This window comes from Emys orbicularis, chromosome 1 (assembly GCF_028017835.1).
Source record: "Emys orbicularis isolate rEmyOrb1 chromosome 1, rEmyOrb1.hap1, whole genome shotgun sequence".
NCBI classification, from domain to species: domain Eukaryota; kingdom Metazoa; phylum Chordata; order Testudines; family Emydidae; genus Emys; species Emys orbicularis.
The window spans coordinates 165,038,200-165,061,277 of NC_088683.1; the positions used below are offsets into that span (position 1 = coordinate 165,038,200).

The following is a 23,078-nucleotide window of genomic DNA, read 5'->3' on the forward strand; positions in this document are numbered from 1 at the left end:
GTCCTCGTCAAAATCAAGCAGGACAGGGTGAAGGTGATCCTCATAGCGCCGGCTTGACCAGCACTGGACACGCTGCTGGACCTCTCGTTGGCTGGTCCATTACAGCTGCTACTCAGGCCAGACCTGCTATCCCAAAACCACGGCAATCTTCCGCATCGGAATCTGGTGGCGCTGCACCTGACGGCTTGGCTGCTGCATGGTTAAATGCAGAGGAGCCAGATTGCTCGGCTTCTGTCCAGCAGGTTCTGTTGGGCAGCAGAAAGCCCTCCACCAGAGCGACCTACCTGGCCAAATGGAAGTGGTTCACTTATTGGACCTTGGCTAAAGGCATTTGGCCTGAGTGTGTCTCGCTGCAGTTGATCATGGACTACCTTCTGCATCTCAAGTGCCAAGGCCCATCCCTTTCATCTGTCAAGGTCCACTTGGCCGCTATTTTGGCCTTCTGTCTGCTGCTTGAGGGTAGGTCGGTTTTTGCCCGGGATATGACTGCCAGGTTCCTCGAGTGCCTCTACTCATACGTCAGGGACCCTGTTCTGCCATGGGACCTGAATCTTGTGCTGTCACGGCTCACGGGACCCTCCTTCAGGCCTCTGGCTTCCTGCTCTCTCCTTCTCCTGTCCTGGAAGATCGTGTTCCTAGTTGTGATAACCTCCATCTGCCGGGTCTCCGAGATTAGAGTGCTTACCTTGGAACCACCCTATACAGTCTTCTACAAAGACAAGGTCCAGCTGCGGCCACACCCGGCTTTCCTGCCCAAGGTGGTCTCGCACTTTCATATGGGCCAGGACATTTACCTACCTGTCTTTTCCAAAGCTGCATAAGTCGGAGGAGGAGTGTAGATTGCATTCTCTAGATGACAGGAGGGTGCTAGCCTTCTACATTGAAAGGACCAAGCCATTCCGCAAATCGACGCAATTCATCGCAGTGGCTGACATGATGAAAGGTCGTCCAGTGTCCGCTCAAATAATTTCTTTTTGGATCACTGCCTGCATTTGCTGCTGTTACGATCAGGAGATGGAGCCACCTTGGGTGATTGTCACTGCCCACTCAACCAGGGTGCAAGCCTCTTTGGCAGTTTTCCTAGCCCAAGTGCCTATCCAGGACATCTGTAGGGCGGCCAGCTGGCTGTCCGTCCGTCCACATGTTCACGTCCCGTTATGCACTTACCCAGCAGGCCCGGAACGATGCTGGCTTCAGTAGAGCAGTACTGCAAGCTGCTAAATTGTGAACTCCAAGCCCACCTCAGAGAATACTGCTTGTGAGTCACCTAGAATGGAATTGACATGAGCAAGCACTCAAAGAAAAAACGGTTACCTACATTTTCATAACTGTTCTTCGAGCTGTGTTGCTCATGTCCATTCCATTACCCACCCTTCTGCTCCTCTGTCGGAGTTGCCGGTAAGAAGGAACTGAGAGGATGTAGGGTCGGCAGCGCCTAATATACTTGCGCATGATCGCAGCACTCAAGAGGGCGCTACAGCCGACCCTATGGGTACCGCTAAGGCAAAAATCTCCAATGACTGTGCATGTGGACACGCACACACCTAGAATGGAATGGACATGAGCAACACATCTCAAAGAACAACCGTTACGAAAAGGTAGGTAAGCGTTTTTTTAAGGTTTTAATGCCTCCATCATACATGAAAGATATGCATGTGCTGGTTGGAAGGTCAGTTAAGGACTGAGGTAAAATTGTTGGATGACTGTAACTGTGCATTTCTGTATTTCCTTGTGTGAGGCTTTTTTCTTTAAGTGTAACTTTAACTTTGTCTTTTCCTAAAGAATGAAAATTCCAAAAAAAAATTTCTGCCTTTTCAGAACACTGGCTTTGGTTAAACCTGATGCAGTGCCCAAGATTGGAGAACTAATTGATATCATCATTAATGCTGGGTTTACAATAACTAAAGCCAAAATGATGGTACTTTCACGGTAAGGCTCTATTAACGTTCCTTGTAGGATTTGATTATTTTGTACTGAAGTGTATCCTCACAGTTATTCCATGTTATTCAGAACATTCGATCTATTCCACTGAGTAGCAAAGAGAATAATGTTTCATAATCAGATCTAGGTTTCTCATATGATGCCTAATTCAGGATGTTTGTTGGGCTTAGCCTGCAGCAGAGCCTGTCTCCTGGCAATCCAGTGAATGCAGCTGGCTCTGATAGAAGCTGTCTGATTGAGCCATCTGATTGACTGAAGGAATGAACAGGCTGATACTTATGCTCAGTAGCAGTTCAGCTGCTGCTCAACGCATTCTTAGCCCATAGCTGTGTTTGGTCCTGCCCTTGCCCCCACTTCCTCTAGCTTGGTTCCTGCTCCAGCCTCAGGCTGCTCCTGTTCCACCCCCCAACTCCTTTTGACTTCTGATTCCCAGCTCAGATCCTCGACTCCACCTTCTGTCTGTAAATCCGATTGACCCTTAGGCTTTGGACTCTGACGCCTGCCTGTGATCCTTGACTTCGCATCTGGATTCAGCTCAGACTGGTATGCCAGAGTCATGCTCCAGCCATTAGGCCAGACTGCCCACAACTCGGTCACTGATAGTTTGAGGAACCCAAAAGATTGAACAAGGGCAGGTAAGATGGATTCCTCAGAGGCAGCCATGCCCCTGCAGGACATTTTGGGAATCCTGCAGCCCCTACGGTCCCAGGTTATGGTATTGCAGTACAAACTGCAGCGCTACAGGCTCAAGCTGTCCCACCTGTATCTGCTGCCCTGGCTTCTAGGGAGTTGGAGATTTTAATGCAGGATAAGTTTGATGGGGACCATAACAAATTCCGTGGTTTCATGAGCTAGTGCTGGCTCCTGTTCCTGCATTGGCCCCAGTCATTTTCCACTGACCAGACCCAAGTAGGACTTATTATTAGTCTGCTAACCAGGGAGGCCCTGGTCTGGGCATCTCCCCTCCTGGAGACTTCTACCCCCATAATGGGACAGTTCAAAGAGTTCCATGTGTCCCTTCTGAAACCGTATGTGGAGAATCCCTTTCCCAGCCACTCTGCTCCATCACCACCTCCCACAGATGCCCAGGCCAAAAGGAGCACGAGGTCTGGGAAATCCAAGATTCCGATAGAATGTGAGGCAAACTCAGACCCTTGGCTCCATCTTTTGACTGTGACTCCAGTTGACCAGCTTAGGCTTTAGTCTCTGACTCCTTGCTATGACCCTGGGCTTTGCTCCTGGAACCACCCGCTCTGGATTCAGCTCTAACTGGTAGGCCAGACTCTTCATCCAATGATTAGGCCAGACTGCCCATGACTCAGTCGCTGACAATGTCTGAGTAATACAAAAATGTTGTATACAAATGTTATTGGTCTTACTGTAAGTAAATATAGTGTATGCCTTTTATAAAACTGAAATCAATATCATGGATTTAAAGCTCAGAAAATGTTTCTTTGCCCCTGCCCTGAATTGCTTGACTTCATAATGCAATCTGAACTGATGATTGTTGTATAATTCTATAGAGGTGGTTGGGTTATTGCCTTGCAATAAATCCACATTCTTAAAATCATAGGACTGGAAGGGACCTCAACCTTAACCACCCTGACAGATAGGAAGTTTTTCCTAATGTCCAACCTAAACCACCCTTGCTGCAATTTAAACCCATTGCTGCTTGTCCTATCCTCAGAGGCTAACAAGAACAATTTACCTCCCTCCCTCCTTGTAACAATCTTTTATGTACTTGAAAACTGTTATCATGTGCCTCTTCAGTCTTCTCTTCTCCAGCCGAAACAAGCCCAATTTTTTCAATCTTCCCATAGGTCGTGTTTTCTAGTCCTTTAATCATTTTTGTTGTTCTCCTCTGGACTTTCTCCAGTTTGTCCACATTCTTCCTGAAATGTGGCACCCAGAACTGAACACAATACTCCAGTTGAGGCCTAATCAGCACAGAGTGGAGTAGAAGAATTACTTCTCATGTTTTGCTTATAACTCTCCTGCTAATGCATCCCAGAATGATGTTTGGGTTTTTTTGCAGCAGTGTTACACTGTTGGCTCATATTTAGCTTGTGATCCACTATGACCCCAGATCCCTTTCTACAATATTCCTTCCTGGGCAGTCATTTCCCATTTTGTATGTGTGCAACTGATTGTTCCTTCCAAAGTAGAGTACTTTGGATTTGTTCTTATTGAATTTCATCCTATTTATTTCAGACCATTTCTCCAGTTTGTCCAGATCATTTTGAATTTTAATCCTATCCTCCAAAGCACTTGCAACTCCCAGCTTGGTATCGTCCTCGAAGTGTATTCTCTATGCCATTATCTAAATCATTGATGAAGATATTGAACAGATCCGGACCCAGAACTGATCCCTCTGGCACCCCACTCAATATGCCCTTCCAGCATGACTGTGAACCACTATTGATTACTCTCTGGGAATGGTTTTCCAACCAATTATGCACCCACTTTGTAGTAGTTCCATCTAGGTTGTATTTTCCTACTTTGTTTATAAGAAGGTCATACTAAAGTCGATATAAAGTCAAGATTTGGCTCTAGGATCACAGAGCCCTGCTCCCCGGACACACCACAACCTGTTGGGCATGAGTAAGGACAGGGCCAGGCGTGGATTTTGATCCCCCTACCTTGTGTCCCCCCTATGTTCCTGAGCAGCAAAATTTGGTGACGAGGGCATGCTGGGGAAAGAAGAAAGGAAGAGTTGGTAGATCTCCCATGAAGGATTTCCCCAAAGTCACTGCACTGCTCCTCAGCTGTGGCTATGTCAGACCTCTCTACTCAACGTCTCTGAGAGGAAAATTCATTCTCACAGGATTCTTACTCTTGCATCTTGTGGTTCCAGTACAAGACAAAGGGAGGTATTCCTATAATCTTTTCTGTCCTCTGAGGTAGTGGTAGGACAGTGCTAGACCACCCCTTCAGTAGTCACATATTGCTGTCTGTGACTATTCCAGTCCCCAGAACCTGCTACACAGTTCCAGTTCTTGAGTGCAGCCCTCTCATCCCTGCAGTCTTCTCTTAATATGAACCATTTTGCGGCCTGACTTAACTTCTGCTGTCTTGGTGCATTGCTCCTGGAGCACTGGGTGCTTCCTTGTTTTTATATGTCTGTTTCTCTGTTGAACCACTTTATATATTTTGGATTTTGCTTACCTTGAGGAAAAGAAATCCAAACAGTTTATATAAAATGTAAATTTTTATTACCTTTTGTTTAGAAAAGTCCCTTGCCTGCCCTGCAAAATGAAATATTATTATTAACGAACCCATAATTGGACAGTGATGTGGGATGAATCTAAAATGGTGGCTGGGTATTTGTGGTTTTCACAGGACCCTGTACTTTTGTCTCTTGGACTTGCACCATATTTTTAGTGATAGCCTATAGTAATGCCAAAGTCCTAATCCCAAATATCCCTCTAGGTTGGCTTGTCCAGATCAGCTTCTGCTTTTTTAAATTTTTTTTTTTTTTTTTTACTGCTGACATTTGCCTGGCAGACCCTGTTAACTTGATTCACACCTTTTGTAAAACCCATTGCTTCGATATGAAAGCAAGGGCAGACGCCTGCTTTCATATGTCAGTTCTCCAGTCTCTTCAGCTAATCACTTCTCAAATCAGCTCATTGTCCAAGATGAATGCAACTTTCCATGTTCTACAAATGGGGATCTGCTGACAGAGAATGGGAACTAGGGTTACAGCTAGGAAGATTGTCTTTATATTTAATGCCATAGGAGATTTTTGACTAAGCAGTAGGGCTGAGCAAATATTTTTGAAAAAATATCCACAAATATTTGTTCAGATTTATACATTATGTAGCTTAGACTGAGTTCATGCCCCCATTCTGTACACTTCCCATGAATATTCTAGTGAATTAGCTTATTGGTAGGAATTATTGCTGAAATAGGGAATTTTAAGCAAATATTTAGAAAATTTGTGGAAAGTAGTTTTTGATTTGACATAATGAGTATTCACATGAAAAGCTTCCTTCTGAAAGCGTCACTCCTCCAATCAATAAATAGAAACATACCACAAGACCTGTCCAATTAAAATGGCTCAAATTTTGAATGTCAGATACTTGCAGTTGAAAAGCAACACATTTAGAACTACTGGAAGGATATACTCTTCTACAGATTAGTTACATGTTGTGTAACTCATTCCTACAAGATTCCATACAAGCCATGAGCTTAGTAGAATTCGAAAGAGGACCCAGAGGATTATCAATTTTTCTGGGTAAAAGGAATATTCAGAGTTGCACTTGTTATGATAAAAATGTATCAGGTATATTAACCCTGATGCTTTAGGGTATAAGCCACCCACAAACTACCTGGTATTGGGAGAAACTTCCCACTTAGGCACATTAATGAACAATTATACATTAATGATTCATGCAAGGTTTTTTAAAAAATCTTTTCTAGGAAAGAAGCAATGGATCTCCACGTAGACCATCAATCAAAGCCCTTTTACAAGTAAGTACATACTTTTGAGGTTATGTTCATTTACTGTACAGGAAAAGATTGTCCTGGAGAACTTTCTTTACAGTGCATGGCATTCATTTCACATGCCTGTGACACTACAAGAATGTGGCAAAACCAGAACTGGGCTTAAGTTTCAAGGGAGCCTATGCAAAGTTTTGTGTGGGGACCCCATCCAACTTCCTCCTAAGATGGACCTAGCTGTCCGGTGCCTAGTTCCACAATCCTATGCCCCATCGAGCGCCAATGAATGCATCCACCCTATGAGATGTGAAAAGCACCCTAGCTAAAAAGAAGCATGAGAGGGAGACTCTCCGGATACAGAATATGGCTTGCAATCAGTGAGAATTGCAGAGTACCATCCAGTCCTGGATACCCTTCTGGTAGCAAATACGCAAAAGCACAAGTATTTCAAAAATTGTGGCACCTGGGGCACATGTCTTATGTATGGCTGGTCCTGGACAAGATACAGAACTCTGTGTAAAAAGAACGAGGAGTACTTTTGGCACCTTAGAGACTAACAAATTTATTTGAGCATAAGCTTTTGTGGGCTAAAACCTGTGTGTGGCTCTGCTGTTTCGTATTGCATGAAACTATGAAATACTTGATCTCTCTAGAAACACTGGATGAAAATATTTATATATTTGTATGTATGTAGCTGTATAAAATCTTTTTCAGTTTCCTCATGCATCAAGTTTAATTAGGGTGCATAATGGATAAATGCTATTTGTTATTTACATGTAGGCTTTATCTGATTAGCAAAGACGGTGGGGTAGCTAATCTATTCCTGAGTCTGGACCCAGGTTAACAGCTTTTATCACAGTGTAGTTGGTCAAGGCCAACCCTAGTTAGGGCTTGTCTACACTGCCACTTAGAGCGCTGAAACTTTCCTCGCTCAGGGGTGTGAAAAAACAGTTCCCTGAGCGATGCAAGTTTCAGCGCTGTAAAGAGGCAGTGTAGACAGTGCACCAGCGCTGGGAGCTATTCCTCTCGTGGAGGTGGTTTTTTTCCAGCACTGGGACAGCTCTCTCCCAGTGCTGGAACTGCGACTACACAGCTACGTTAAAGTACTGCCGTGACAGCGCTTTAACGTCAGCTGTGTAGACATACTTACGTTTTTGGTCATGCAGAACAAGAAATTGCAACTGACAGAGAGCCAAGTGCAGCACTGTTGTGAGGTTCCTGAGCATTGGGAATATAGTAATTGCCACCTAATTCTAGGAGCAGCAATTGGTTTGTGTAGGTGCAGGTTGTTTCCTTCTGTCCACTGTAGAGAAATGACCCTAGGAAATGTCAGACTATAGCAGGGGTCAGCAATGTTTCAGAAGTGGTGAGCCGAGTCTTCATTTATTCACTCTAATTTAAGGTTTTGTGTGCCAGTAATACATCTTCATGTTTTTAGAAGGTCTCTTTCTATAAGTCTATAATATATAACTAAACTATTGTTGTATGTAAAGTAAATAAGGTTTTAAAAATGTTTAAGAAGCTTCATTTAAAATTAAATTAAAATGCAGAGCCCCCCCCGGATCGGTGGCCAGGACCCGGGCAGTGTGAGTGCCACTGAAAATCAGCTCGCGTGCCGCCTTTGGCACGTGTGCCATAGGTTGCATACCCCTGGACTATAGTATAGATCCTAGGAAAACAAAGAGTTGTCATTTTTTCTTTGCTAAGTAAGTCTGCTTGAATAAATTTATAAATGAAGAAGAGTTCTGTCTGCAGTGTTATTTCATGGATTGCTAAACTAACGGCCGGCTGAGAAACTGTAAGCCCTCTATTCACTATGATGTACTCTGTCTGCCATCCAGCGATACCCGATATCTGTTGTATGGGATTTTGCTATAGTAAGTGAACCGAAAAAGTATCCTCATGCTGATAAAATTTAAATTCTCATACCCAATTACATATAGCATTTTATTAGAGGTTTATTATGGTGTTTCATAAACAGGACTTTCAGATTTAATTGGCAAGATCGGTAGTTAATGAAAGTTTACTGAATAGCAGGAAAAAGTAGCTATTAACTTTTTGGGGATTAAATGTTAAATTTCATATTTTACATATGCATTAACGTAAATAGCTTGCGCAGCAGTTATTTTTAAGAAATAAGGAGCATTTCAGAAATTATTTTTTGTCCCTGTGTCTGTATTTGTCTATAAGCCATAAAAAAGTAACCTTAACAATAACTGAATAAAAAAAAATCTCGCACAACGTTTTCATTCATTGTGCAGCATCCAGCCTTCAAACTGAATGAGGTGGGTTGCTGCTGAGATGATAGTATGTGACTGTATCAGAGGGGTAGCCGTGTTAGTCTGAATCTGTAAAAAGCAACAGAGGGTCCTGTGGCACCTTTAAGACTAACAGAAGTATTGGGAGCATAAGCTTTCGTGGGTAAGAACCTCACTTCTTCAGATGCAAGTAACTGTAACTGAAAGCTATATCATGATGAATATGTTCATGGGAGCAGAATTAAGGTTACATGTATTCAAAGTTAACTTTGGGATTTACTGGTTTTTGAGTCTTTAACCATGCATTCCTTATGTTTTCCTCACATCACCTTCTCTTTATTCAAATCTTTCCCCAATATCTGATGACTTCCATGATACCAAGAAATTGTGAGTTTGCAATACAAAAAGTAACAAACAACGTTCTTTTCCCTGCTCTGTATTTCCCATTATATAGTGACTTCTCAGTCTGTCTGTTTCAATGGAAAGACTGCAGCAGACTGCAGGGAAGGGATTGTCTTTATCTCTGTGGCTTGTACAGCACTGCCTGTGCTAAACAAATAAGAAATTAATGTTATAAAATTACATACAGTATATTTTCATCTTATCTTACTTTTTCCCTTAATCACACATTATTAGCAAGGCTAATAGGGGCCTCTTTCACTAGAATTCAGTTTCCCATTTCAGTGAGGGGCAGAGATTAGAGTCCCCTCCATGTCTCATGGGGAAGAAGCACATGGTGGAGTGAATATTTTGAGGCGACACACATGTTTGATACAAGGCCTCTCACAGATGTGAGGGAGCATGCACAGGTTGAGTGTGTGTCCCCCTGTGAGAGAGAGAGAGAAGCTAATTGGAGAGGATTGCAAGTACTGGATAAGAGGATTTAGAGGTGGATGAAGAAGGCAGAGGTCTCTAATAGGAGTGTTCATGTTGCCTTAATGAGGAAAAATGTACAGGCTGAGTAGAGTCTGTTAGATGGGCACCAATGTGTCTACAATGTGGAAGGAGCATTGAGCACAAGTGGAAAGAAGGAATGGCTCACCCGTGGTTTTTTGCCTCCATTTCCCCTGCATTATCCTACCCAGTATTCCTCCAGAGCCTGGTGTTACACACCGTCATGTGTGATAATTTTTGCTGTGGACTGTTATCCTTTCCTATGACACTAGTGAGAGTTGAGAACCGGTCCATAGATTTTGTTGTTCTCTGTATAGTGAATTCCCTGCCTGCTCTCTGTCTGTTTTGCAGTGAGCTTCTCCAGTTTATTACAAGTGGTCCTGCTGTTGCCATGGAGATTTTAGGAGATGATGCTGTGTCTGAATGGAAAAAGTTACTGGGACCTGCAAACTCTGGCGTGGCTCGTTCTGATGCCCCGGGCAGCATTAGAGCAATGTTTGGAACAGATGGCATAAGAAATGCAGCTCATGGCCCTGACTCTTTTGCTTCTGCTGCTCGAGTAAGTTTTTAAATATATTTATTCATTATGTTTATTTGCTAAGCTGTATTTTTACTTAATCTGATGATCAGGCTGCAATCAGTACAGAAATCCCATTTATTTTTTTCATTTGAATTTAGTGCTGATTTAAATGTTCTTCAGTGACACGTTTGTAGACAGAGTCTTTATCCACAGTGCAAATAGCAACTGTGCAAGCTATACTGCCTATATACTTCCACCCCGGCCTGGAGGGACTAACCTTAAAAAATGTGGCCAAGGACACTGAGACTAACCCATCTGCCACATTCTATACCACTTTCTGGCAGAATTCAATTATTATTTTTTTATAATTTCAGCAGATATTGAGGTTTGTAAGAATTTTTTTTTTTTTAAAGATTTTTATCTATTTAAATGTTCACAGCTGCAGGAAATTATGGGGAGGCAGTCAGGTAATTCTTTAATGACAGTAGACATTGAGATTCAAAAGGTTAAAGCTTTATAAACTGCAAAAACTCAAATTGTCAACATCACATGTCAAAATGGACAGAGTAAAATATCCTTACATGAACTAATACCTGCTCTTATTATTCATTCGTTAGTCCATTTGTAACAAGCCTGATTCAAAAATCTAAATCACTGGATTTGACCCATAAAGTCTTACTTTGTGTATATGTGTAAATTTTGATTATTACCAAAGAAAATATTTTTGTTGGTTTGTGTGTCTATGCTAAAATCAACATTTGCCAATTAAAATGTAATCCTTCCAAGCCTATATATAATACAGATGCTTTAACTTTGAGTTAATTATGTAGACTGCATGGCTTAGCAATGCAAATTCTAAAAAGCTAGGAAATAAGCAGTTAAATCATTCAACGCCCCATCAAGTTCCACTCATCCCTTCCCAACCATAATTACTTCCTTTCCGCCACCCACAGCCCACATATCTCAACCGTCATCCTGAACAATCAGCAGGCACCCTGGAATTCCAACCATGTTCAGAGCTTATAGTCCTGTGTTTTGATGGTTAATATGAGTAAGAGCTTTCATAAATTTCATCGTATGTGGCTTTGGACTGGTGTGTGTAAGTGAGGTAAAATGTCATTTTACAATCCGTTTGCAATCTGTTTTTCTGTAATATTTAGGAAAAGCTGTAGGATTGGGTGACCTCTTATAAATATTTATGTAGAAGTTACAGAGTTGAAATTTGTGAGTGCATGGTGGTGTTACAGATGTGTGGTTGCATATTGATCAGTATGAGTGTGTGCTGTGAAGTGAAATAAATGGGGTGTTTGAATGACTTAACACAAACTGAAATACGCCAATAAATAGTTGTAGCTGAACAAGCTTAACTCAAAGTTAACAGAGGTTCTGTGTGGACATTTCCCATGTTTTAATAAGCTTGTAGCAATGTTAGCAGTTAATCATGTAGATGGCTCTCTCCCCTTTATATCCCCCACAGATTCCCAGATTGTTACTCTTCTGTGCATATCCTGAATTGCCCCAGGCTTCACTTTGCATAATCCTGCTCATCCTTAACCATCCCCACTGCCAGCTTCACCACATGCTCCCCCATACTTTGTTCCCTAACATGCCCCTCTTCATTCCTATCATGCTCAGCTTTTAAAAGTTTATATGTATCAATATAAACATATTGTTACATATTATCATTGGCAGATATAAACATTGCCAAAACTTAAAAATATTGACGTGCATGTGTTAGGGAGTATAGGGGCATGCTTAAGGAGCAGGGCTCTGATAAGTGACACGTTGGGAGCTCTGGGTGCTATGGGGGAGCAAGTGTCTGAGGTGGGGTCTGGGTGGGAACTTGTGGGGGGGATGTGATGGGTTCGGTCACAGAAATCCCCTTAAGACTGTCACCTGATGTGCTGAAATTACCTCTGAGCCCGTTTTCCCTGCCACCGTGGGACTTCCAGAACCCTGTCTTGTTGAGCCAGTCACGCAACCTGCTGCAACACAGACTCAGGGTCTGGTCCATGCTCCCAAAGCTGCAGACTTAACTGAAAACAGCTCAGCAGGTCACCTGTCTCCAGCACCCAGACATCCAGTTCCCAATGGGATCCAAACCCCAGATAAATCTGTTTTATTCTGTATAAAGCTTATACAGGATAAATTCATAAATTAACACTGATAGAGAGATATGCACAGCTGTTTGCTCCCCCAGGTATTAATCACTTACTCTTGGTTTATTAATAAACAAAAGTGATTTTATGAAGTATAAAAAGTAGGATTTAAGTGGTTTCAAGTAACAACAGACAGAACAAAGTAGGTCACAAAGCAAAATAAAGCAAAAACACGCAACTCTAAGCTTAATACATTAAGAAACTGATTACAGGTAAAATCTCACCCTCAGAGATGTTCCAATAAGCTTCTTTCACAGACTAAACTCCTTCCTAGTCTGGGCCCAATCCTTTCCCCTGGTACAGTCCTTGTTAGTTCCAGCAGACATCTCAGGTGGTAAGCAGGGGTTTTCTCATGACTGGCAGCCCCCTTTGTCCTGCTCCACACCCTTTTATAGCTTTGGCACAAGGCAGGGATCTTTTGTCTGTGCTTGGCCCCCACCCCTCCTTCTGAATGGAAAAGTACAAGATTTAAGATGGATTTCAGTATCGGGTGACATGGTCACATGTCCCTGTGAAACCTCATTCTTCATTACCAATGGGCTGGCCCACATGTAGACAGGAAGGCTTGCAGGTAAATAAACCCATTCACAGTTCATTGATTCTGAAGCACCGTTAATGGCTTCCACTTAATATGTTTACATCAGTAATACAAGTTTATATCTTATTTTTCTAACTAAAAATAAATTATTTTTCTATTTTTTTTAATACATGCAAACAAATAGGATGAACACACACAGTAGATTACAAGCTTTGTAATGATACCATACAAGGGGTATTCAACATAAAGCATATTCCAGTTATGTCATATTCATAAGCATATTTCCATAAAACACATGGAATGCAACGTCACCGGGGACATGGGGAAAATCTGTGGGATAGTGGCACTGTAAGGAGTCATGGTGAGTGAGCGGCACAGGGAAACTTGGGTTGCATATGATACGTTTGGAGGAGAAGTGGAATTTGGGCTGGAAGGGGCCTAGGAAAGGGAGTAGTGAGGCTGGGTGTCATGTTCTGTGGTCCAATCCAGACAAGTCAGGGGTTGTGGCACCACCTGCCCTCTAGCCGTGGGTGCCTTAAATGTTCTGCTGCTGTGGCTCACAGCCTGGACACCAGCAGACAAGCATTCACTGAGTGTCTCTGTGTTAAGCAGCTCTGGTTCAGCAACTCTGATTTCAGCAGCCCGCTTTTTATACCCCAGCCACACTCTGGTATCCACCAGCCGTGGTTACTACTAGCCAAGTGACCCAACACACTCCCAGTCCCGAATTTTCCCAAAACTGTGTGCTCTGCAATGTCCAGCTCTTTCCTTGACCTTTCAGAGGAATAATAAGATTTGTTTGCTCCTCTAAGGAGACAGAGTTCACAGCTTATTCCTTTAACTTGCGTTAACAATCACTTCAATCCAGACGCGATAAATCGATCCCCGAATCGACGCCCGTACTCCACCTCCGCAGGAGGAGTAAGCGGAGTCGATGGAGGAGCCGCGGCGGTCGACTTGCCGCCGTGAGGACAGCTAGGTACGTCGAACATTCGCGTAGCTGAAGTTGCGTACCTTAGATCGATTCCCCCCGCAGTGTAGACCAGCCCTAATAAGCCCCTTGCCCTCTTGCATTGGGATGCTGTTAGGGTCACAGTGGTTATTCGTGCTCGTGGGTTGAGTCTGTAAGACTGAAAGATCCAGATGTCTTCACTTGGAAAAGTAAGAGTCAAAGTGTGGTCTGGTCTCTGCCTAAAACTTAGGTCAACCTAGCTATGTCACTTGGGGATGTGAAAAATTCACTCTCCTGAGAGATGTAGTTAGGTCAACCTAAGCCCTGGTGTAGACTCCACTAGGTGGATGGAAGAATTTATGACTGTGACGGAAAAACCCCTTCCATCTCTGTAGCAAGTGTCTGTTAGAATGGCGTAGCTGCAGTGCCGCAGCTGTGCTGCTGTAGCCCTTGTACTGTAACTATGCCCTGTATTTCTGCTCTGGCATACCGCCAGCATAGCTGAATAGCAGCTTCTGAAGAAAAAGGCTGTGGGAAAAAATATCTGTTAACACAGGATTTTAGTTAGAGAAAGAAGTGTGTGTTTTCTGTTGATAAGATTGTTGCATTACTATACTTGCATTTAATTATTTTTAAAATGCTGCTTTTTGTAATATTATGGTAATTACTTTTGAAAGGCTAGGTAATTTTTACTCGTCCTATGACTGTAAATGTTTAGCTCACTATTTTGGTAGACTTGCATATAAATTTATATATCTTTGTGTGTGGGTGGGTGTGTGGGTGGGGGGGGGGGAGGGTTTCTCTTTACCTTGTGAGTACTGGAGTTTATCTCTGACACAGCAATTGGGATTATGAATTTAATGGGCAGGTGCCATACAATGGTAGGTGGCTACATACCAGATTGCAACAAAATTAGTAGGGTGCAGCTTTTAGAAACTTTCCTGGGAGGAAAGAAAAGTCAGTTAAAGCATACTGGGAAAAATCTTTTGAAAGGGAAACAAAGTCCTGGGCTCGTTTGATGATGGTTGAATTGTCCTTCTCACAGAATGAATTTCAGATCAAGTTGAGGGTTTGTCTGCTAGGCTATCCAGGGATAACATCTCCATTTTTACAGGCCAAAGTTGGGGTAATCTTAGTTTAAGCATAAAGGTAGGGACGAGGTTCTTGTTTTTAGAATTCCACATAGTTTTAGTTTGGTATTCCTGTATCTGAAGTGTTGGTTCTTTTAGTCATTTCTCTTACTGTTCTTTCAGGAATCTGTTTTGTATATAGCCAGTTACAAGTGTTACACTTGTAAATATTTTCTTATTTTGTTTTTTCCTGGTGTTGTGGGGACTGCTTTATTTATTTAAAGTCAATGGCAAGAGACCAGAGTAGAGTCTTTGAAACATGCTTTTCATTATCTATAAAAAGATCCAGATAGGTGTAAACACTTAAAATAAGGGTACATTTGGTAGCAGCAAAAACAGAAGTAATTTCTTCTTTTCTATTGAAAGAGCCCCTAAATTGCATTGTTTAGGTAGGGATTACAAGCCATTACAGGGACAAGAGCTATGGAGTGGGAAAATCTAAGTTCAGCTTAATTTCTTCTGAAACACAGTACTAAATAACTGAGGCCTTGTCTACACTACGGGGGGGGGGAGGGGGAATCGATCTAAGTTACGCAAGTTCAGCTATGTGAATAACGTAGCTGAAGTTGACGTACTTAGACCTACTTACTGCGGGGTCCACGCTAAGCTATGTTGGCGGGAGCCACTCTCCCGTTGACTCCCCTTGCACTTCTCGTTCAGGTGGAGTACAGGAGTCGACGGGAGAGCGATCTGCGGTCAATGTAGCGGGTCTTCACTAGACCCACTAAATTGACCACCAATGCATCAATCGCCGTGCATCGATCCCCCGGTAAGTGTAGACAAGCTCTGAGAGGGAACTCCAGGAGATAAGCTTTACCCCTGAGACTGTTATATAAGGAAAAATCGGATGAATTTAGTGGTAACATCTCCAGGTTATTATTTCCTTTAAAAGGAAATTAATCAAATTCCCTTTTTTAAGTTGAATAACACATCTTATTGGAGGCCATGTTCAGGGTGATCGGCTAATGTTCATTGGCAGGCTGTTCTGAGCACAGTGAATGAATAGCATGGAAGGAAGGCATGGAGTTGGCAGTGAGCAAAGGAAACAAAAGGAGCAATTGGAAAAGAGGCTTGATCAGAACATGTGTGACAAGATGTCAGGTTTGTAGGGCACTGCATTTTGGTGCAGAGCTATTCTGCTTACTCACTCTGGCAGCCAGAGCAGATGGGTCTCATTAGCTCACATTCAGGAACATAAAAGGTAGCATCTTTAAGGCAAGAAAAGGGCTTAGAGAAGGCAGACAAGAAGTTCAGGCTAAAGTTTGTTGTTTGTTGTTAAGGATAATCCCAAGATGAGTGGGAAGGAGGTCTGTTTGGACTCTAGCCTTGTGTCTGTGTGTGCCGTATTGAGAACTGAGTGGGGATTCCAGCCATTCCCACAGGCAAAGGGATGGAATGTGGGAGGCGAGGGGATGAGATCAGCAATATAAATAAGAGAAAGGATTTATGGAGTAATTTTACGGTGAGAGTGAAAAAGCTTGACCTGAATGCAGAAAACTAGGAAGAGCCGATTTGGGAGAGGAGATTATGGCAGCAACATTTTGAACAGACTGAATGCGAATAGATGGAAGTGGGAAAGTGAAGAAATGCTTACAGCAGCCAAGGTGGGAGATACCCAGGGCATGGCTAATCATTGTATCAATGGTGCTAGAGAGAGAAGTATAAATATAGGTGTTCTTATAGCAGTATATAAACAAATGAGGCTGTGGATATCACAAAACAATACTGTGTGTGCTGAAGATCTGAGACATGCAACTGTTTAACACTAAAATATTTTCAATTTCAATTATACCCCCAGGAGCTGGAGTTGTTCTTTCCCTCAAGTGGAGGTCGTGGTCCAGCCAATAGTGCAAAATTTACAAACTGTACTTGTTGCATTATTAAGCCTCATGCTGTTAATGAAGGTGAGTAACATGAGCCTGATCACACTGACATTACTAATTTGGGGGAATAAAAATTTGCAGAGTCAGGATGTATATTTCACTACTGGCTCGGAAGTGCTGTATAGCACAATCGCGGCCTTTTAGATGGTTTACTGCTGTGATTTCTGTCCTCAAAGAGAAAATCATGTACTTTTGTTTGGATAAATTATATTTCAGAATAAGGAAAACCAAATACAAATCTCCATGAAAGAGTGTCACTCACTCTATAACAGCCATCTCAAATTGCCTAAAAGTCTTCACCAGAGGCGAAGGGTGCATTACACAGGAAACAGATTTACAACATTTCTCCTATATCTGCTTATCTACATATACCATAGTTATGTCTACACTTCTTCCACTGTGTTTGTTTTTTATACTTTAATGGCAGTAGTTAGGAAATTTGAATCCTATGGCAGAAGATGTAGCCCCTGTTGAACAAAAAATACTTTAAGTTGTTGTTCTTTGTAGCTCGATGCAAGCACATTGTACCATCTGTGTTGGGGAATGCTATGTCCTTTCATCGTATGCTTATTAGAAAAGCTTGATATCCACACATAACCACAGATAGACAATTCCACATCATTCCCTAGCCTTCAGATGCAGGTGCACAAATAGGAGCAATGTTTATAGTATAATAATGCAGTGTTTTGGCTCTAAGGTCTAAATATATTTGTGTGAAGAATTAATATGTGGGATATAGCAGAGATTTTTCCCAAGCCGTCTGCAGGGCACTGCAGCGTTTTAGGTACCTCCTTTGTGAAAGTTGAAGTGGAAGCAGAGGAGGGGGCAGTAGTGGTCTCCAGGTCTCTCACTCCTCAAGTGGGATAGCTGGAGAGCTTGCTGCAAACAATGGCTTTCCCAGGGAAAGATCTTGAACTTGCTGCTGCTGACTTCTTGTCCTTTATCTCTGTGAGGCCTTGCATAATATCTGCTATTGAAAGCTTTGCTGTGCAGCCAAGACAGAGTGATTTGGCACCAGCAGCAGCCTGGGATTTGATCATAGACAAGTTGGCACATTTACTATGGTAAATGTTTTGATGAGGATGAAAAAAGGAGATGGCAAAATTGTCAGACACCCGAAATTGAGTTTGAAATTACAAAATGAAGAGCCTGAGCTGGGCATTTTTAACTTTAATGCACAACTGTTATTACCTAAAGTGGTTCAAAACTATCTTTTAATGAGACATCAGGAGTCCCTTTCCCCTTTTCAGTCCTCTTTTCACTTTCTGCATCTCTTTCATAAATCCCCGCCAAGGTCCTTTTGCCCTCTTTCTCATTCTCCTCCAGGCCTTTCTCTGTCACGACTGGACAGATCTTGCCCCCGTTTTCACCAATGTACAGGGCTCCATAAGCACTAGAATTGGGGTGGTTCCACTGGGTGTGGGTGGCAGGGAGGTATTTTTGGGGTTGCACAGGATGAGTGTGCACTTTTGTGTGAGGTGGAACCCACCTTTGCAGCCAGAAAGATACCAGGATTAGGCTAGGGTTGAGCCAGAAGATCCATTCAACTTCTTTAGTCCTTTCCTTCCCACCATGAATGGTTGGTAAGGCAGAAGCACAGCTGCTACACAGCTAAATTGAACAGCCTAAGAATATCTTCTCTGTGACTTCTCACCCATCCCTATGCCCTGGATTAGATAAATGGAATTACTTTATTTTAAACTAGGAAAACATATGAGAATGGTGGGATTCAATAACTATCTCCTTTGGAGCCTAAGTAGGCTCTCCATTTCCTCTCTGTTCTCTCCAATGTCCGTTATAGTGGTGCAAAAACCATAGATACTACAGCCTAGAAAGTCATGAGATTTTAGAGGCAGGTTTGGGAAACCATCCAGAAGTTTAGGATTAGGCAGGAATTTGGACACGGCGGAGAGATGAGTTGCTCGTGCCATGGTGGAGTCGCCTTATACCGTTTAGTTTGGAATAGCTGAGGTAAAGCAACTCTGCTTCTATTGTGCAGCCTGAGAAGGAAGGAAACTTTCCCCACATGGCCCACGGGAACTCGTCTGTGCTCAGCCCACTTAACTGGGCCCATAGATGACTCGTGCCTCCTGATAGTGAGGGACTGTAGCGAGGCGGTGGGATACCCCACAGCCCCGCGGAGGGACGAGCCTCCCCTAGCACCAATATGGGCGGAGCCAGTGGATCCTGCGCCCGCCCCCCAGAGGTCACGGCACAGGACAGGAAGTAGAAAAGCCCAACTGCAGAGCTCACTTGAACACCAGCTGCCGGAGAGGCCAGATGCCTGTGGCCTAGCTCCGGGTTGGGGAATGCCGGCAGGCTGTGGCCGACCCGAGGACTGGCCGGGCCAGCCAAGCCTACCCCTCGCCAGCTACCCCGAGGAGCAGCCGGGCCGGCCTCTCACCAGCTACCCCGAGGAGCAGCCGAGCCTGCCTCTCGCCAGGTACCCCAAGGAGCAGCGGGGCCTGCCTTTTGCCAACTACCCTGAGGAGCAGCCGAGCCTACCCCTCGCCAGTTACCCGGAGGAACCGATGGTCCTGGAAACCTCCGAGGACACTGCCCTAATCCAGGTACCGTACGTGGGGGAGTCCGGAAGTAGCCCTGGGGCAGCCGACCCTGGTCTAGCCGCAGCACTGCCAGAACTAATGTCAGTGTGTTGCGGTCAGGATCCCCACTGACAGCAGCGAGTCTTCTGCCGCTGCTAGGGCCCCGGGCTGGGACGCAGTGGAGTGGGTGAGCCTGCGTCCCCCCTGCCACCCCACTCACGGGTGGCAGTCTCCCCCCCGCACCAGACGCTCAGCCCCTGCCTAAGGGCCTGAGCTCCTGACTGTTTGTTTGTTGCCCCGCCCTGACCCAGGGCCTGGGCCCATAGTGAACTATTGCGAGGCGGTGAGATACCCCACAGCCCCGCGGAGGGACGAGCCTCGGCCGGGCCCCTTTACAGGGACACAATCTAAAGAGGAGGACATGTGACCGCTCCACATGTCTCTGTCCAATGACCCCCTGCGCCCAGCCCGGGGCCACCGCACTCTCCCTACCCCACCACAGTTACTTGTGGGGGGAGGTGCTCTGTCCTTCTCCCGCTGTGCCTCCACACTGGCCCATTCGGCTGCTCTCCCTGGCAGTTGGGCCTGGGCAGGGAATGAGACGGAGCCACTTCTCACATGCTGAAGCTGGCTGCTCTGGGTTGCTGACTCTGTGCAGTGCAGTGGCTCCCTGAGAGAGAGCCTGGCTGGGGAGGTGGCGGCGATGGGCTTCCCCGCATCCAGGCCCGACTGCCAGGGTTAGGGGCCAAGCGAGCTGCAGTCCCTTCTCCCATCAGCATGTTTCCAGCTCGCTCAGCCCCTGTTCCTGGCAGCTGGGCTCAGATGGGGGGGCGGCCCGCCACCACCACCTCCCCAGCCAGGCTCTATCTCAGGCAGCTGCTGCGCCCTGAAGCAGCCAGGATGAGAAATGGCTGGTCCCACCCCTTCTGCTCCCCACCTGGGCCCGGCTGTCAGGGGGCAGGCACAGTGGGAGAAGAACAGAGCCCCTCGCCCTTCCCTCGGCAGGCCAAGCAGAAATCTCCGGGGGGGAATTTTGACCCTGCATGCCCCCCTATGTGTTGCCTATGACTGGCCCTGTGATGGGCTGGACCCCCTGGGATGTCACCTGGTGTGCTGGGACACCAGTGAGTCAGACTATTCTGCCAGCCTGGGCCCCCTTTACCTGGTCTTGCTGGGTTAGGCTCCCCAGCCTTTTCCAGCCAAGCACACAGGCAGGGCCACACCCAGCTGCACAGAGAGAAAGAAATCCGCTCTGAGAGGGCTCATCTTAAGGGGCTTGCCACAGCACCCAGATGTCCACCCCCCCTTGGAGTACAAACCCCAAATTATATGAAATTCGCCTCTTCCCTCGATGTGGAGGAGAGTATGCACACCTTCTCGCCACCCCCCTCCCCCGCTCCGCCTCCGGTTAGAAATCACATCAACTGGGTTATATTGTAAACCAGAAATAAATATATTAACTGTAATAGTTATATTTTAAGTAGTTAAGCAGGTAGCAGACAGAACAAGGCATGCAATCTAAGCTTAATACATTAAAGAAACTGGTTACATGTAAGTTCTCACCCTAAAAGTGGTTCTAATAATTTTCTTCAGACGCCAGACACCCTTCCAGCTTGGGTCCAGTTCTTCCCCCCAGTTCAGTCTTAATTGTTTCCAGCAGTCATCTTGGGTGGGGTAGCAGGGGCAAACTGGTGACCTGGATTACCTCACTCCCCACCCTTAAATAGGATTTGCATAAGGCGGGAGTCCTTTGTTTCCTAGTTTGACCCCCCACTAGCTTCTTGTGGAAAAGTACAGAATTCAAGATGGATTCCAGTATCCGGTGACATGGTCACATGCCTCTGTAGGGCCCCTGTAGCCATTCTTCACAGGCTGACCCACATGTTCACAGGAAGACTAAGCTCTTTTACAGTCCATTGTCTCTTGCCGATGGGCCATCAGCACTGTCGGTCTTTTTCATTGTTGTACCTGAAGTGTTAGCAGGGGGCATCACCCAAAGTAACATAGTTGAAATACAGATATATAGTCAATATTCCTAATTTCAGATACAGAAATGATACAGGCATAGAAATTGGATAATCACATTCAGTAAATCATAACCTTTCCAATGATATCTCACATGACCCATCTTGCATAAAGTAATCTCTGTTATATCATATTCATATCATAAGCATATTTTCATAAAGAATATGGAATGACGTGTCACGGGCCTAATCACTGGGGAGCGGATTTAATTCTTCTAGGCCTGTCCTCTTCTAGGCCTCCTTCTCCCTCCTCATGCAACCTTTCTTAGATGCTTTATAGTCTTGGGTCTCTTACAGATAATACCAATATCACAGTGGCATCTCAATTACCTTATATGCACATATATAGTGTTTTATATTACCTTGTATCCTGTGATGAAAGAGCCTATTGTAAAGGGCTATATGCCAGCATTAAAGTTGCTGTTGGGAGCCTTAACTCTGACTTTCCTGACTTCCTTTTGCAATTAAACTCTCAGCTTTAAAGTTGCATGAACGTAGCCTTTGGCTCCTAATAATTTTGCTGCTGTTAGTTTAGCACATTATCGTGCTTTGTGATCTTCACCACCCCTTCAGTGTCTAAACATTTCCACACACACTATCACAGCCATGGGCAAACCACTGAAAGGGTTACTATCAGCAGTTGTGAGGGAGCAAATGATCCACTTAAGGCGCCCCAATGCCAGTGGGATGAGCAGAGGGCTGGGGGACAAGCAGGTGAACCCTGGCTCTGGCCCCAGTGGTAGGAGCAGTAACTGCAGGGGGTGGAGAGCAGGAGGATTGTAGAGGAGTAGAAATGCCTCATCAGGAGGTGTATCTTCAGGCAGGGAGAGTTGGAGGAAAATGGATGAACTACTCAGGCTCAAGGAGACACAAGGAAGAGAAAGCAGTAAGAGGCTCACCCCTTCCTCATTTAACCACTGCTAGTAACCTGAGAAATTATGGGTAGGCCAGCAGCATCTCTCATCATATAATAGTGGAACAGATAACATGGGAAACTAAATAGAATGTGGTCTGATTGGTGAAGTTGCATGTGTGAGAGGGTGTGATACTTTTCAAGTGAGCAGTTTGCTTTTTTGCAGAAAAATCAATGCCTCTAAATTATATCTGTCAAACCCCCCTAACATTTCTAATGAGTCAGGGAGAGTGAGAGTAGAAATATGACAGTTAGAAAAAAATGAAATATCGTAGAGCCATCTGTCAGTGTGAGAGGTGGCATGGACAGAGGAGCTTGGAGAGGAATTGATGGGGTATCAGAACAGCAAAAGCTTTCAGACAGCAGTGAAAGATTGGATTTTGAGTTGTACGAGTTTTTAATGGAGAGCAACTAAAAATAAACCTTTCCAGTTTCCAGGCTTTGAACATGATTATCTAATTTCCATGAACATAATCAGCTCATTACATGTGTACAATTATGTGCAGTTGTACTAAAACACTTAAGTGCTTGAGCTTACAGAGAGCTTTCCATCTTCCCTTCCCCTGTGATCTTTGACTGAATTTATGATTTAAGATATGCTTTCTGATCCTATTTCCAATTGATTTTTTTTCTGCAGACTCCATATCATAATAGATCATTGCAGAAAAATGGCACACTTAGCCCTGTGCTGGAAGACACAGCCCAGTTTAACCATAACTGAGCCAGGGAGCTTTTCTGTGAGCTGAGTAGCTATCAGAGTCCTGAATCTAATCTCTAGTTTGCACCCAGTTAATTTTAGGACAGAGTCCTTTTTTAGAAGCTGACTCTGATTACAGTAGATCATTTATAGGGCTCCTATCCAATGACAAAGCAGTGG

The 23,078-nt window shown here is 44.3% G+C and overlaps 1 protein-coding gene across 1 annotated transcript in view; it reads left to right on the plus strand.

The window, feature by feature from the left end:
- Positions 1-23,078, plus strand: part of NME7 (NME/NM23 family member 7) — a 174,760-nt gene that overhangs the window by 55,237 nt on the left and 96,445 nt on the right. Inside the window, exons 4-7 of the mRNA XM_065417040.1 lie at positions 1,819-1,929; positions 6,364-6,414; positions 9,888-10,095; positions 16,634-16,739. Coding sequence (XP_065273112.1) covers positions 1,819-1,929; positions 6,364-6,414; positions 9,888-10,095; positions 16,634-16,739 — 476 coding nt within the window. The remainder of the gene's footprint in view (positions 1-1,818; positions 1,930-6,363; positions 6,415-9,887; positions 10,096-16,633; positions 16,740-23,078) is intronic.